Source organism: Molothrus aeneus, chromosome 27, assembly GCF_037042795.1.
Source record: "Molothrus aeneus isolate 106 chromosome 27, BPBGC_Maene_1.0, whole genome shotgun sequence".
NCBI lineage: Eukaryota > Metazoa > Chordata > Aves > Passeriformes > Icteridae > Molothrus > Molothrus aeneus.
The window spans coordinates 1,429,432-1,445,669 of record NC_089672.1 but is presented as its reverse complement, the minus strand read 5'-3'; the positions used below and the strand labels follow the sequence as shown (position 1 = coordinate 1,445,669).

The 16,238-nt window shown below is 58.3% G+C and overlaps 1 protein-coding gene across 1 annotated transcript in view; it reads left to right on the top strand.

The window, feature by feature from the left end:
* The window catches only part of REXO1 (RNA exonuclease 1 homolog), a 50,642-nt gene extending 45,556 nt beyond the window's left edge, over positions 1-5,086 (top strand). Inside the window, exons 15-16 of the mRNA XM_066566312.1 lie at positions 1,601-1,721; positions 2,720-5,086. Coding sequence (XP_066422409.1) covers positions 1,601-1,721; positions 2,720-2,808 — 210 coding nt within the window. The 3' untranslated portion in view covers positions 2,809-5,086. The remainder of the gene's footprint in view (positions 1-1,600; positions 1,722-2,719) is intronic.
* Positions 5,087-16,238: the final 11,152 nt, after the last annotated feature.

Sequence of the window (16,238 nt, the reverse complement as noted above, 5' to 3'; positions counted from 1 at the left end):
ATCCATAACATTGGCAGTTTTATATTCTGAGGAGTGGAGCAGGTTGTTCCTGTTGAAGTGCAGTTGTGGAGCTGTTCCTGATGGAGTTCTGGGCTGTCCTGCAGCATGAGCTGGTGCCTGGGGGCAGAGAGGAGAGGGGATTATCAGGGTCCTTTTGGAGTTATCCCTGTTGGGACAGGACTCAGGTTTATCTCTTAGGCCCAGCCCTTCACTGCTGTGCTCAGGATGTGGGATTGCCCTCACCCACATTCCTCCAGCTCCCACTGAATGTAGCTCATGACAGCAGAGAATTCATCTTGTCTTGGCCTGAGAGGAAGAAATCAGTGTTAAAAAAAGCCCAAGCCAGCCTGCCCTGTGGTTACAGACTTCATCAGGTGGGGCCTTTTGGCTGTCCCCAGCCCCTTGGTGCAGGGCAGGGAGCACTTTGACCTGTTCAGCATCCCCAGTTCCCCCAGTGTGGTGACAATTCACAGCTGAGCTGTTGCATTAGAGGGCTGGAGCCAGCCTGGCACAGCTGGGGGTGCTCACCTGGACAAGAGAAGGCTCCAGGGACACCCCAGAGCCCCTGGCAGGGCCTGAAGGGGCTCCAGGAGAGCTGCAGAGGGACTGGGGACAAGGCCTGCAGGGACAGGAGCCAGGCAATGGCTCCCAGTGCCAGAGGGCAGGGCTGGATGGGATCTTGGCAATCAGGAATTGTTCCCTGGCAGGGTGGGCAGGCCCTGGCACAGGGTGCCCAGAGCAGCTGGGGCTGCCCCTGCATCCCTGGCAGTGCCCAAGGCCAGGCTGGACAGGGCTGGGAGCAGCCTGGGACAGTGGGAGGTGTCCCTGCCATGGCACTGGATGGAGTAGAAGCTCTTTAAAAAGTCCCAACTCAAAACACTCTGATATGATTCAGTGATAAAATTTCCTTGTCCCATTCCATCCTTGCTGAGCTGGTGCTGGTTAAAAACTTCCTGTTGATTCATTGCTGGTGGATGGGAGGATTTGGGGTTGGTTTGCACCCTGAAGGCCAGACCTGCTCTGCAGCAGCAGTGGGATGTACATCCTGCTTTGTCATGTGGGCACATCCTGCCCACTTCTGTCCCCATCTCAGGATCCCAGAATGGTTGGGTTGGAAGGGACCATGAGGATTACCCAGTTCCAATGCTCTGCCATGGGCAGGGTGCCCCTCACCAGACTGAGAAGCAGCTGAGAGTTTGCTACAGCTCCCACAGGGGCTGTTCTGTGCAGTCTGCTGGTTCTTCAGTTTAGTTTTTAGTTGGGAAAGACTCCAGAGCTATTGCAGCTTCTCCAGGCTGGGGGGTCAAGGATTGGCCTGTCCTGCTGGATCAGCCCCAATCTCTGCTGAGATTCAGGAAACCTCCTGAATGTGAGGTTCCAGGGCAGTGGGGCTGGCACAGCAGTGGGAATGCTGTGTGCCCACACCCTGCACGGGTGCCCACATGCCCAGAGCCTCCTGCCAGACTGGTTGGGCTGGAAGCTGCCGAGCGCTGCACGGAGCCCAGAGCTGACCAGAAGGTTCCTGCAGCATGGCTGATGGCCAGGAGTGCCTGTCCCTGTGGGAGTGGGGGAATAACCCTGCTGCTGTGCTCGTCCCCAGCTGATCCATGGCACTGTGGTGGACACAGCCATCGTGTTCCCCCACCGCCTGGGGCTGCCCTACAAGCGGGCGCTGCGCACGCTGATGGCCGACTACCTCAAACGCATCATCCAGGACAATGGTGAGACCTCTGAGGGACCCCACACCTCCTGGCTGTGCTCTCCTCAGCCCTGCCTTCCTCTGCTCTCCCCAGTCCTCCTGCCACTGGTTTTTTGTGCCCTGCATGTGTGTGGTAGCTGGGAATGTGCTGGCGTAAGAAGCCTCAGCCACAGTTCATGTGTATGACCCCTGCTCCAAGGGCAGAGCTCTCCCTGCTTCCCTCCCTGTGCTGAGTGGGACCAGGGGGGTGGTGTGGGAAGGCTGAGGGTGGCTCTGCCAAGGTCAAGTCCTGCCTCCCTTTCTCTCTCTGGCCAGCTGGGATGGACCCTCCTGTTGGAAGTGGGGCCTGTTCCCTCCTGTCCTCCCTGAGCACATTGTGAACATTGCTGGGGAAGCTCCCAGCTGTTCCACAGCTGATGGTGTCAGGCTCAAACCCAGCAAAAAGTCTGGGTTTAGTGGAAAAAAATACGTGTTTAATGTTGGGAGTGTTCAGCCTAGAGAAGAGAAGGCCTTGGGGACTCCTTAAAGCCCCTGGCAGGGCCTGAAGGGGCCCCAGGAGAGCTGCAGAGGGACTGGGGACAAGGCCTGCAGGGACAGGAGCCAGGCAATGGCTCCCAGTGCCAGAGGGCAGGGCTGGATGGGATCTTGGCAATCAGGAATTGTTCCCTGTGAGGGTGGGCAGGCCCTGGCACAGGGTGCCCAGAGCAACTGGGGCTGCCCCTGCATCCCTGGCAGTGCCCAAGGCCAGGCTGGACAGGGCTGGGAGCAGCCTGGGACAGTGGGAGGTGTCCCTGCCATGGCAGGGGTGGCACTGGGTGGGCTTGAACAAACCATAACCCACAAACCATTCTGGGATTGTGTGGAATTCTTTCAATGCCCAGCTGTGGCTCAGGGTGCTCCCAGGTGTGGCTGTGGCTGCAGGGGCCAGGGAGGAGCTGCCTCTGCCTGGGGAGCTCCTGTGCTGAGCTGAGCTGAGCTGAGCAGGCAGAGGGGGCAGTGCCACTGTGTTTGTGTCCCCAGTGGAAGGACACGACTCCAGTGAGGATGCCAGAGCCTGCATGGAGCTGATGGTGTGGAAGATCAGAGAGGATGCGAAGGTGAAGCGATGACCTCGTGTGGTGTCTCTGCTGTTCTCCTGCACCTCTGTGAAGAAGCAGTGCAATAAATGCCCACAGCCACTCTGTCCCCCCGTGCCAGCAGCATGTTCCTGCTCCCACCATCCCAGCAGGACTCCTGCACTCACACCTGCAGTCCCCCTGCCCAGGTGGTGGCTCTCAGATCCTCAGGCTCCACCTGAGGGATTCTCTGTGGTCCAAGCTCTGCCTTTTTGGGCCTGGCAAGGTGGTTTGGAGTAGCACAACCAGAACTTCTTGGTTCCTAGGAGAAGCTTGTTAGAGGTAGGTTGGAGATGTGCAGGAGGATCTTACTGGTTCAGTTAAAGGTAGATTGTTTACTTTTTTTTTTTTCTCCCAAATGTAACTTAAATTGCCTCTGTACTCCAAAGCAGTGTTTGGAGAGGGGGGAGATGGAAGAAGGTTGGGCAGGAAGCTGAGAGTGGATTGTGTAGCTGGTGTGGGAAGCAAGAGCTGAGGATCAAGCACTTGGGAAGGGATCCTGGTGCAATCCCACTGTGGAGCTGCAGAAGAGGGAGGCTGGCTCTGAGGGACAGCAGTGAGGTGGGATCTGGGAATTGGCACCTGGTTCTGCAGTCAGTGCAAAGGGGGAACCCACCAGTGTCCCCCCTTGTCCAGACCTCAGGGAGCCACGAGGCAGGACAGGGACAAACAGCACCCAGAGCCAGGGAGAGGCTGCATCCCATCACTGCAGGGTGGCACAAGGATCCTCACCCTCAGCTTCCAGCAGGGCCCCAGTGAGCTTGTGTTCAGGGAACAAGGTTTTTGGGGTGCAGATGGGGTTGCACCTAAGGGGTGGCCCCAGCAGAGTGCAGGAGTCCCCACCAGGCTGGCCCTGCCGCAGGGACTTGGTCCAGGCAAAAGCAATAGGGGAAAATTTCACCCATTTCTTCAAAATTCCTTCATTTCACCTCATTCACATGTTGGGATTCTGCAGAGAGCAAAGGACCCAGCTGTGTGTCTGGAGCCTGGACTAGAGCACTGCTGGGTGTGACTGTCACTGGGGTGAGTGGGTGGCACTGGTGGCTCCCTCTGCCCAGCCCCTGCTGCTGGCTGGGGACAGCAGAGCTGAGGGCAGCAATCCCCATGGACCCCATGGTGTCTCAGCTGGGCTCAGGGAGCACCTTCACCCCCGAGCAGTGACCCTGAGCCCCCCTGGCAGCACTGGAGTTGTGTCCCTTGGTGCTGCTGTGTCCCTGTGTCCCTTGGTGGCTGCTGTGTCAGTCTGGGGGCAGAGGAGCTGCTGGGCTTTGGTTCCTGTCAGAGCCAGGTCCTGCTCACTCCTCGGTGCCCCTGCTGGGCTCGGGGTTTGGGGACAGCCCTGTGTCCCCTGCATGTCCTGCTGAGCTGGCCCAGCCATGGGCAGGGGTCCAGGACAGGGATGTCCCTGCTCCACCCCACGCTGGCCCTGGTGCATTCTCCCATCCACTGCTGCCCTCAGAGGCAGGGAGGTGACTTCTCTGCCAGGCTCTGCAGGAGCACTGGGGCTGTACAGACTCCTGCTACTGCTGAGCCCACCCTTGTTTCCTCTGGCAGCCAGTTCCTTAGCCCAGCTTTGGGGGATGCAGCTCCCCCAGTGCTCCACATCCAGCTCTGCTCCTTCCCTGCCTTGGGGCTTCCACCCCAAGCAGCCTTGGGACCCCTTGGGCTGTCCCTGTGTCCCAGGCTGTGGGACAGACAGTTCAGTGCCTCCCAGCTGGGGAGGGAAGGTTTGTTCCTGTTTCTGCCTCTTTGCCATGTTTATCCCCCATTTATCTTCACCCCTGGCTGCAGGGATGGAATGTCCCTGGAGCAGCCAGGCCTCAGATTTGGCTCTTGCCTGTTCCTCACAGGCAGCTCCTGCTCCCCAGCCTCCCACAGCAGCTCCTTCCCTGGCACAGCCATGGGCACCGGGTGCTGTGTCCTGCTCTGCAGCTCTTGGCTCCATCCCCCCTCCTGGGGCTGGGGCAGGCAGGGAATTCCTCCAGGCAGGAATCCTGCCAGCCCATGCACCTCCATCATTTCCCCTTCTTTCCCCATGGTCAGCCTACACTGAGGCTTTTGGGGTGGGGGTGAGGGGGGTGTCTGTGTCAAGGGATGTCCCTGGGAGGGTGGAACCATATCCAGCCACACCATGGGTGTGCTCAGAGCCAGTCCTGGCCCAGGGCTGCCATCACCTCCCCAGCACCAGAGGTTTGGTTGGGTTGTACAGAACGATTGTAACCTGTAACTTTTTGTAATTGTTTTTAATAAAAGAGTGTTGACTAGATGCACATCCCTGAGTCTGAGACTGCTCTACCTGCTGGTGGGGTGTGATGGGGGGGGTGCTGGAGCCATCCTGGGCTGGGAGGGGCTGGACAGGCTTCCCAGGAGATCCTTCCCAAGCTGGAGAAGTGAGTTCAACATGTCCAAGGTCCTGCAGCTGGGTCTGGGCACAGCCTGGGGATGAGCTCAGGGAGAGCAGCCCTGGGGGAAGGACCTGGGGTGTTGGTGGGTGAGAGGCTCAGGCTGCCCCGGCCATGGGCACTGAGCCAGAAACCCCCCCTGGGCTGGGCTGAGCCCCCAGCGTGGGCAGCAGGGGAGGGGGGGATTCTGCCCCTGTGCCCCTGTGCTCAGGTGAGACCCCACCTGCAGAGCTGCCCCAGCCCTGGGCACCAGCAGCAGGAGGACGTGGAGCTGCTGGAGCCAGGCCAGAGGAGGCACGGAGATGCTGCAAGGGCTGGAGCCCCTCTGCTCTGGAGCCAGCCTGGCACAGCTGGGGCTGCTCACCTGGACAAGAGAAGGCTCCAGGGACACCCCAGAGCCCCTGGCAGGGCCTGAAGGGGCTCCAGGAGAGCTGCAGAGGGACTGGGGACAAGGCCTGCAGGGACAGGAGCCAGGCAATGGCTCCCAGTGCCAGAGGGCAGGGCTGGATGGGATCTTGGCAATCAGGAATTGTTCCCTGGCAGGGTGGGCAGGCCCTGGCACAGGGTGCCCAGAGCAGCAGGGGCTGCCCCTGCATCCCTGGCAGTGCCCAAGGCCAGGCTGGACAGGGCTGGGAGCAGCCTGGGACAGTGGGAGGTGTCCCTGCCATGGCAGGGGTGGCACTGGGTGGGCTTTGAGGTCCCTCCCAACCCAAACCATTCCAGGATTCTGTGACAGCAGCGGGGACAAGACCCTGTTCTGCTGCTTGGGGCTGGGGGTGACCCTGTGGGGTCCCTGCATGGCCCCTCAGGTGTGTCCCCCCCACCACTCTGGCACAGGGTGACACAGGTGCTGCACAGTCTGAGGGGTGAGTGGGGTCCCAGCTCTGAGGGGTCCCATCCTGTCCCCGCTCTGCCCTTTCAGAAGCCACCTGCTGCCCAATCCAAACCATTCCGTGACTCCTCGGCCCCTTCAATTCGCAGCCACTGTTGACAGAATTCAGAGAATTCACAGAATCACAGAATCACAGAATCACAGAAGGAGCTGAGCTCACTGTGAATCACTGGGCTGGAAGAGACCTCCAAGATCATCGAGTCCAACCCAGCGCCAACAGCTCAACTGAGCCCTGGCACCCAGTGCCACATCCAGGCTTTGTTAAACACACCCAGGGATGGGGACTCCACCACCTCCCCAGGCAGCCATTCCAGAGCTTTATCACCCTTTCTGTAAAAATCTTTTTTCCTAATCTCCAACCTAAATTTCCCTTGGTGCAGCTTGAGGCTGTGTGCTCTGGTTCTGTGTCTGTTCATGCCCCTGGCTGGCTCTGCAGCCCAGCCCAGCTCCTGCTGCTCCCTGCCCCTCCAGGACATCCCAAGAAAAAGGAATGAAATCGGTGCAGCTCCTTTGGGACAGAACCTGATCCCAACCCCCTGGACTGAATGAGTGGGGGGGGGGGGTCACGGCCAGACCCTCGCTCTGTGCAAACCCCACACCCCGAGGGCACCTCCCAGCTCCTCCTGCCTCATCCAGAGCCGGGATGGAGCCTCGGCATCCCCGGCCCTGCCGGGCTCCCCCTGGAGCCCCAGGATGTTCTGCTCCCTCTGGGTGCCACTGAGGGAACCCCGGCCAGCCACAGCACAGGGGACAGTGGGCAGGGGCACTCTCTGTGCCCCGGGGGTACCAAAGGCAGCCAGGCTGATCCTGGGGGTACCAAAGGCAGCCAGGCTGATCCCTGGGGGTGCCAAAGGCAGCCAGGCTGATCCTGGGGGTACCAAAGGCAGCCAGGCTGATCCTGGGGGTGCCAAAGGCAGCCAGGCTGATCCTGGGGGTACCAAAGGCAGCCAGGCTGATCCTGGGGGTGCCAAAGGCAGCCAGGCTGATCCTGGGGGTGCCAAAGGCAGCCAGGCTGATCCTGGGGGTACCAAAGGCAGCCAGGCTGATCCTGGGGGTGCCAAAGGCAGCCAGGCTGGTCCCTGAGGGTTCCAAAGGCAGCCAGGCTGATCCCTGAGGGTACCAAAGGCAGCCAGGCTGATCCTGGGGGTGCCAAAGGCAGCCAGGCTGATCCTGGGGGTGCCAAAGGCAGCCAGGCTGATCCTCTGCAGCAGAGGAGATGCTGGAACAACGGTGGAAGATGAAGGGGCCGACTCTTAGCAGGGTTAATCCAAAATTTATTTCAGGAGCTCCTGGGAGCCCCAGCAACCTCAGGGGGCTCCTGCTGAGCCCCCGGAGAGGTGCCAAGGTTACATTGAAAGGGAGGTGGAAACCCAAAGTAGAAAACATTTACTGACCAATGAGTGACCCTAAGGGATGGATTCTGGGAATGGACATTTAGGACAGGATTTGGGGTAACACTTGGGGGGTGACCCCTGGCCTCTGGCTGATCACTCGAGGTCCTGGATGGAAAGTTCTAGATGGGGGTGATGGGATGCTGAGTGACTGACAGAGAGCCAGGGTGGGGATTTGGGGATGCTCTCAGCAAAGGGATTACACAGGTAGAGGGAGGGAACACAATCTGGTGTAAACCATTTGGGGAAAATGAGGGGATACAAAGACAAAACCATTATAAAACATAAAAACTCACACCACCATCGGCATCCCCCGGCCCTGCCAGGCTCCCTCCAGAGCCTGCATCAATCTCCCAAATGGGGCAGGAATGAAAGTGCCAAGCCAAGGAGCTGATTCAGCACGGAGGAAGAGGTGAAGGTAAAAAGTTCAAATAAAGAAATAATGGCCCATTAGATGACCTCACAGGCAATGTGTTTTATTTAACGTGGCTGATGGCTCGGCGATGGCAGCGGCCGCTCCCGAGGCTGTGAAAGTCACACCTGGAGCGTTCTCAGCCTCCTCAGGGCTTCTGTGGCACTGCCTGCTCTGACAGTGACCTCCCCATCCCCGAGGGTCCCTCTGCTCCCCCCCTTGCAGCTCACCTGATAGCCTAGGTGACATCAGGGAACCCCTGCAGTGACAAAAGCATTTTGCTTTTTTATTTTTCTTTATTTTTCTTTTTTTTTTTTTTCCTTTTTTTGGGGCCTTCAGGGTGACAGGGACCCTTTGAGTCTCCTCCAAGGCGAGGGTGGAGGCAGGTGGCATTTTTAGGGTTATGAGAGCCCTGGTCCCCAGGGAGCAGCCCTCACCCAGCCCCAGGCTTGGGGAGGGACAGGAGGACACAAGGACACAAAACCGCGTTGGACGGGGCTCGGAGGTTTAACCCTGCCCTGGGGGCGCAGCGGCTGCCAGGGGGCAGCTCCCGGGGAGGGGACACACGGGGACAAACCCTGCAGTGCCAGGGGAGGGGACACACGGACACAGCAGGACAAAACCCGCGGTGCTGGGGAGGGGACACACGGACACAGCAGGACAAACCCTGCGGTGCCAGGGGAGGGGACACACGGACACAGCAGGACAAACCCTGCAGTGCCAGGGGAGGGGACACACGGACACAGCAGGACAAAACCCGCGGTGCTGGGGAGGGGACACACGGGGACAAACCCTGCGGTGCCAGGGGAGGGGACACACGGGGACAAACCCTGCGGTGCTGGGGAGGGGACACACGGACACAGCAGGACAAACCCTGCAGTGCCAGGGGAGGGGACACACGGACACAGCAGGACAAACCCCGCGGTGCTGGGGAGGGGACACACGGACACAGCAGGACAAACCCCGCAGTGCTGGGGAGGGGACACACGGACACAGCAGGACAAACCCTGCAGCGCCTCTGCCCCGGCCTCCCGGCGCTCATTAATTACCCTGGAAGGGCGGGGGGGGTGTCCGCTAATTGCAGAGGGCGATTGATTGGGAAAATGTCACCGTCACTGGCCTCTGTTGCCAGGGTGACCTCGGCCGTTCCCGGGTGCCCAAAGGCACCCGCCGGGGACACCGGAGCGGGGTGTGAATGTCCCTGTCCTTCCTCCAAAGGGATCGATCCATCCTCCCCGGGAAGGGCGAGAGGGAGCGAAACCCTCGGGGCACGGCGGGGTTTGGGGCTCAGGGGCCACTGGACCTTCCTGCGGTGCCGGTGCCACCGGAGGGGAGGGGACAGCGGGGGGGACACGGCAGGTGAAGGCTGAGAGACCGAAATTCCCTGTGGGGACTGCTCCAGACCTGCGGGATCGCGACAGGAGCGGGAGGGAGGGAGGGAGGGAGGAAGGAAGGAAGGGAGGAAGGAAGGAAGGAAGGAAGGAAGGAAGGAAGGAAGGAAGGAAGGAAGGAAGGAAGGAAGGAAGGAAGGAAGGAAGGAAGGAAGGAAGGAAGGAAGGAAGGAAGGAAGGAAGGAAGGAAGGAAGGAAGGAAGGAAGGAAGGAAGGAAGGGTTGGTTTATTTCAGACCTGTGTCACTGTCACCAGCCCTGCAGGACAATGAACAGCAGCTCGGTCCTTCGGGGCACAGTCTGGGATGTTTCTCCTTTTGTCTGGACCTGAGGAGCGACCTCAGGATGGGAACAGTGCCCGAATCTGTCCCCAGTGCCCGAATCTGTCCCCCAGTGCTGCCACTGACACCCTGAGTGGGAACATGGGCACACAGGAGATGTGTACAGGGACATGGGGACATACATGGGGACACTGGGACATGTATGGGGACATGGGGACATCTGGACATGTACAGGGACATGGGGACACAGGGACATGAGGATATGTGTGGAAACAGGGGGGATGTGAGGGCCGTGAGGGGACACAGGCCCATGAGGACACGGATGGGGACACGGGGACATGTATGAGTTGTTTTTGTAGATTTGGTTTTTTTGTTTGTGTTTCTGTGTAGAATTCTTTGTCTTTCTTTTTCTTTGTAATAACAGAAGTGGTCAGGGGGGTGTTGCAGTGGGAGGTTGGTGGTTTTGATGGGTATAAAATAGTGTTTGGTGCTGTGCATGCTTGGCACTGGGGTTTGTTATTTTGTTCTATGGAAACTCTTGGTGAGGTGCTGTTATTTTGTTTTAAGGGAGTTTGATTAGTAATGATGTAAGACATTTGTATAACAGTTTTTGGTTTGGAGTTGCAGTTTCTAAATTTTTACTCGAATTTTCAGTTAAATGTTCAGGAGGGCTGTTGTTTTGTTTAGGACTGTTATTTTTGATGTTGTAAGGTTTGTGTACAAGGTTGTGGACAAGGGGACATGTATAGGGACACGTGTGGGGACACAAATGGGGACACGGGGGCAGAGCAGGAGCCGCTCCCGGCTGTGCAGTAAATGCTTCATGGGCTGCGGGGCTGGCGCTGGGTGATCGCCTCCGGGTCCCTGCGTTAATTGCAGGCAGTAATTAACGCAATGCCGGCGATGCGGGACCACTGCGGGTGTGCAGGATGCGAGCGGGGCGGACACGAGCTCCGGCCTCATTAATTAGCTGCCGTCACTAACGAGGTGGCCTCTGTCCCCAGCTGGGCTCTGCTGGCACTGCCCGCAGTGGCTCCTTTGTGCCTTCGGCCTCCTCTTCCTCGCTGTCCCCTCCTCCCGCCTTGCTCGGTGCCTGTGAAAAATGCGTATTTTATGATTGGCTTTTCACAAATATTCAAATTAATATTACATGTGTTGTGTTAGAAAGTAATGCTGTATTAATTCTCTTAAGTAGTGTGTTAAATATAGTTTTAGGTTATAAAAATTGTTAAAATAGAAAACTTTGCTATGTAGGATACTTTTTTTAAAGAAAGGACTCGCACTGAGATGGCAGCCACAGGACACCTGAATCTTTCAGAGAAAGAGAATTTATTGCTCCATTATCAGAAGAAATGAACTTCTTCCACCTCGAAGGCGCTGTCAGGATCCAGAGGAAGAAGTTGTGGATGACCGGACAGAATCCTGTGTTTGAATGAAATTTATGCATCATGGATGAGATGTATGAATATGCAACAGGCTGTTGCTTTTAAGGGTTAATCCTCTGTTAACGTAGGTCCTTTTTCGGGCTCGTGCTGCCCTGAAAAAGGTACCCGGACGTCCGTAACTCTTTGTTTCTATTGTCTCATATTGTCCTAATTCAATTTGTCCAAATTATTATTACTCTAATTGTATTACTATTTTTATAACCATTTTATTACTGTGAAACTTTTAAAATTTTAAAAGCAAGTGATTGGCGTTTTTCACAGCGCCCAAGCACAGCCCAGCCGCTCCCGAGCTGCTGCCACACCCGGGGGGCTCGGGGGGCACCAGTGGCACCAGTGGGGACACCAGCCCTGCCCGGGATCAGCCTGGCCCTGCACTGGGACGGTGGCAGGGACACCCGGCGGTGTCGCCGCGTCGCGGAGCCCGGACGGTCCCGCGGGAGCGGCGGCTCGGCTCGGTTTGAGCGGGACGGACGCGGGCAGGAGGGGCAGGAGGGAGGCGGGCAGGGCCCGGGGGTGTGGCATGGGCTGTCCCCGGCCCCGCGTGGGGCAGGGCGGTGGCAGGAGGGGTGGCAGGGCGCTGGCAGCGCGGGTGGCAGCAGTCCCGTCCCGCGGAGCGGCAGGAGCGCGGCGCTGCCCGGGGCTGTGCCCGGCGCCGGGGCAGGTACGGGGACCCCGCGGGGAGCGCGGCACGGCGACAGCGGGGACAGACACGGCTGGCAGGGCCATGGGGTGCCGGGGCAGCCCCTCCGGGCACGGAGCAGCGTTTGGGGACGGCCTTGGCACCCCAAAGCGCATCCAAGCGGCTGGAAAAGGGAGCGAGAGGAGGGAAACTCATGGCTCGGGCACGTCCTGGGCGATAACCCCGAGAGGTTTTAATGATGGCCCGGCCGAGCGCGGGGGCGTTTCCGGCGTGCCGGGCCCGGGAGGTGACAGCCACCCCCCGCTCGCTGTCGCCTGTCGCGGTGGGTGACACTGGGGCGGGGTGGCCGTGGGGACATCCCCGGGGTGGCTCTGGCTGCGGTCCCCGTGGGACACTGGGGTCGGGGAAACAACAGCAGCGCCCGGGGAGGGGTCACGGGGCCGTGTGCCAGCCCCGGGGAGGGACCCAGGGCCAGGCTGGTGCTGTCCCCAGCGTGTCCCCAGCGCGGGAAGGAGCCGGAGGGCACCGGGAGCCCCGAGCTGTGCTGCCCCGAGCTCTCACACAGCTCCCGCACGGAGCCGAGCTCGGCGCTGAGCCGCGGATTTCAGGAACAAAACCCGCACAGAATTCCCGTGGCAGCGCTCGGGGCAGGCAGGGACAGAAACCTGAGCGGGTTTCACCAGCCCCGGCCAAACCCTGGTGGCGCCGTGCCCGGCCCTCCTTAAACCCGGCTCTGCTCAGCCATGCGAACCTCCAGGAGCCCGGAGCGGCACTTTTGGGGTGGGAAAGTTCTGCTTTGGGGCTTCTGAGCCCCCGGCAGCAGCGCAGGGATGCTTCAGGGACACTCCCGGGATGGGACAGTCCCGGCGGCTCCATCCCAGGTGGGGATTTGGGGAAACATCCCCTGGGGTAAGAACTCACTGATGGGCTCGCTGAGGTGTGGGACAGTGCTCACAGGGTGTCCTCAGGTGTGGGACAGTGCTCACAGGATGTCCTGAGCTGTGGGACAGTGCTCACAGGGTGTCCCCAGGTGTGGGACAGTGCTCACAGGGTGTCCTGAGCTGTGGGACAGTGCTCACAGGGTGTCCCCAGGTGCTCACAGGGTGTCCCCAGGTGCTCACAGGGTGTCCTGTGCTTTTGACCATCCCCAGCCCTCCCTGGGAGCCCTGGGCTGGGCCAGAGCAGGGTTTGTCTGTCCAGGCTGGGCCAGAGCAGGGTTTGTCTGTCCAGGCTGTCCCCCCATGGGGCTGGGGCTGGCAGGGAGCCCTGGCACCAGTTCCTGCCTCCCCAAAGTGCAGTTTTTATCTCTAATTACTGAGCTGATGAGTGACGTTTGTCAAGAGCTTTCTTGGAATCGAGATTTCTTGGATACCTCCTCGAAAATATTTTTTCCAGTGCTTTAATTCACTTTTTTCCCCCTGCTCCAGGCCCTGGCAAGAGACAGCACCCCCAGCTGCCTTTGCAGGGCACTCAGCCCCATGGAGAGCCCAGTCTGTGCCAGCTGCAGGTGCTGAACAAGCCCTGGTTTTGTTTGGCACCGTTTGGATTCTGTGGAGCTGCTGAGTGGAGCCTGGCTGGGCATCCTGGTGAGCCTGACTGGACCCAAAGGGGCTCAGAGATGCCAGGCACGGTGGGGACGTGGTGAATCAGCAGCTTCAGGTCTGATCCTGAGCACGAGGGGACCAGGATAACCCCAAATCAACCCAGGAATTCCAGTGTGGCACTCAGGGCAGGTTGGTCTGGAAGCAGAGCCCAGGAAAACACCTTGGAAATTCTCAGTGTCAGCCTCACCCTACATGTTGGTGTCCTAGAGCAAGGAGGGAGGGCAGGGGATGCTTTGAGCTCTGATCAGAGCCCTGAGGGCACAGCCAGGGTTACTGGCCCTGAGCAGCCCCCTGGGACCCCCAACCACCCCCCTGGGCTGGGGAAGCTCAGCCAGGGCTCAGTTCTGGACCAGGCCCCCAGGGTGGCTCTGGCTTGGCCACACTCCTGGGCCTTGGGCTGGCTTGTCCCGATGGATGGGCTGTGTCTCACCCCAGCCTTTGTCCCCTTTGCAATCCTGACTCTGCCCTTCCCAGCCTGAGCCTGGACCTCTCCATCAGGAGCTTGGCTGAGGCTGAGGCTCAGGGCTTGTCCCAGCTGCCCCCCCTGGCTGGGACCCTGGAATGGGTTGGGTTGGCCCTTAAAGCCCCTCCAGTGCCACCCCTGCCATGGCAGGGACACCTCCCACTGTCCCAGGCTGCTCCCAGCCCTGTCCAGCCTGGCCTGGGACACTTCAGGGATGGGATCAGGGTTTGTGAGCAGCTGCCTCAGTTTTCCCCATACCCTGAGGTTTCTCTTGTCTCCTGTAGGATTTTCCCTGTGGAGCAGCTGCCCCCTCTGGTCCTGTATCCCTCATCCTGTTTATGGTCCCTGAGGGGATCCCCCATATCCCAGTCCCTCTGGCAGGAGGAGAGAGGGCAGTGGGCTTGCCAGGAGCAGGGCAGGGAGGGCTTTGTGTCCCTCCTTGGTCCCTTTGTACACAGAGAGATTGTAAAATATATGAAAACCAGCTGTAAACATTGTAACAATGCCTTATAAATAATTCTTATCACAAAAATCAGTGAATTCACATGATACAATCAATATATTAGCAGCAAGTGTTTGCAAGGCTTGAGACAATATTTTTAAACATTTATATAATATTAAAAACAATCACTATTTATTGGTATTACCTATAGAAAGCAGAAACAGCAGAGGTTACAAGCTCATTACCAGCAATCCCCAAAACTCTGAATCACTGGGGAATCAGCTGATGACCCTGCAGATAGGATCTGATTGAAGTTCCCCAAATATTCTGTCTTCAGAGACATTTTGGGCACGTGAATCATCACTAACACTCGTATCCTTTCACGGTGGTTTCCCTTGCTGTGAAACACTTTTCCCAGTAGAAGATTTCCATCTGTGCCATATTTGGAATATCACTGATTTGCAAAGTGCCTCCCTTTTCTGCACCTTGGGCTGTCACTGGGCTGTCACATTTTCCACAGAATCTGGGCAATATTTTGTTTTATGTCCAAATTTTCCACACTTTAACCGTGGCCTTTTGGCGAGTCCTGCTGCCATTATTTCTGTGGAGTTGTTGTGTTGAGGAGTTACATGGAGATCTGTGAGGGTTTTTTTGTCCTGCCTTTGTCCCTGTGGGATCAGATCCCTGTCTGTCTGTCTGTCTGTCTGTCTGCAGGAGAGCTGTCCCCAGCTGGCAGAACCCTGGGACAAGGACACAAGTGGGGCACAGCCGGGAGGAAGGGGGAGATTGGCTTTGCTCTGTGTCAAATCCTATTTTGCCTGAACTAAATGGTCTCAGTCTGGGCACTGAGGGGCTTCTGTGGGATTTCTGTGTGGGAGAGATCCCATCCCTCCAGGGATCCACTGCTCTTCCTTCTCCCCCTCAGCCTTGGGACAAATGGGAGTGGGAGCTCTTGGGAGTGTCCCACCACCCCCAGCAGCTCCCTGAAACCTTCCCTTCCTCCCCTTTGTTTGTGAAAACAAAGAAAGCAACATTTGGGGCTGCCCCTGGATCCCTGGCAGTGTCCCAGGCCAGGCTGGGCAGGGTTTGGAGCAGCCTGGGATGGTGGAAGGTGTCCCATGGCAGGCGTGGGATGGGATGGGATGGGATGGGATGGGATGGGATGGGATGGGATGGGATGGGATGGGATGGGATGGGATGGGATGGGATGGGATGGGATGGGATGGGATGAGCTTTAAAGTCCCTCCCAACCCAAACCACTCTGGGATTGTGTGTGCTAAGCTCAGGGTGTCATTTAGGATCCAAGGACAGGGACAGCACCAAGTCCTGGGTGGTAAAGAAGGATTTCGTGGATCTGGGCAAGCTCTTGGCTGCAGGTGTTTGGGTCCCTTTGACCTGTAATGAGGATGGATGCCCAGCCAGTGGCATCTGTGAGGTGTTGGGACAAACCAATACCCACAGGAGCAAGAGGGAAGTTAATACTTGGGGTAAAAGAAGGAAAAAAGTGATCAAAGGAGTGAGATAAGAAATAACGGCAGGGGCTGACTTCTGGTGGGGTTATTTAATAATAAAGTAATTAATGCTTTATCCCTCACTGCCTCCCTTCATGTGAGGATCACAAAGCTCTTCACAAACATTAATTAATCTTCCCTACCATCCCTGCAGGAAGGTCACAGGGCCATCAAGCATGAGGGAAATCTTGTCATTGATGGAGCTGGGCTGGGCTGGCAGCACAGGGAGAGCTCCAATTCCTCCTCAAGGATTTCAGTGATTTCCTGCAGCTTCCCCAGAGGGCAAAAATGCCTTGGAGCTGTCACAGGGAGCTGGGATGGGTGAAGGCTGATGGGAGAATGTCCCTCCCACAGGGTGTCCTGCCCTGGAGCCTCGGGGAGCTGGAGCATCCCAACGGGATCCCACTGTCCCTGCTCAGTGTTCCAAAGGTCTCTGGTTGTCCCTGTCCCCAGGGCCTGGCATTTGGGAGCTGGAGCATCCCAGTGGGATCCTGCTGTCCCTGCTCAGTGTTCCAAAGGTCTCTGGTTGTCCCTGTCCCCAGGGCCTGGCA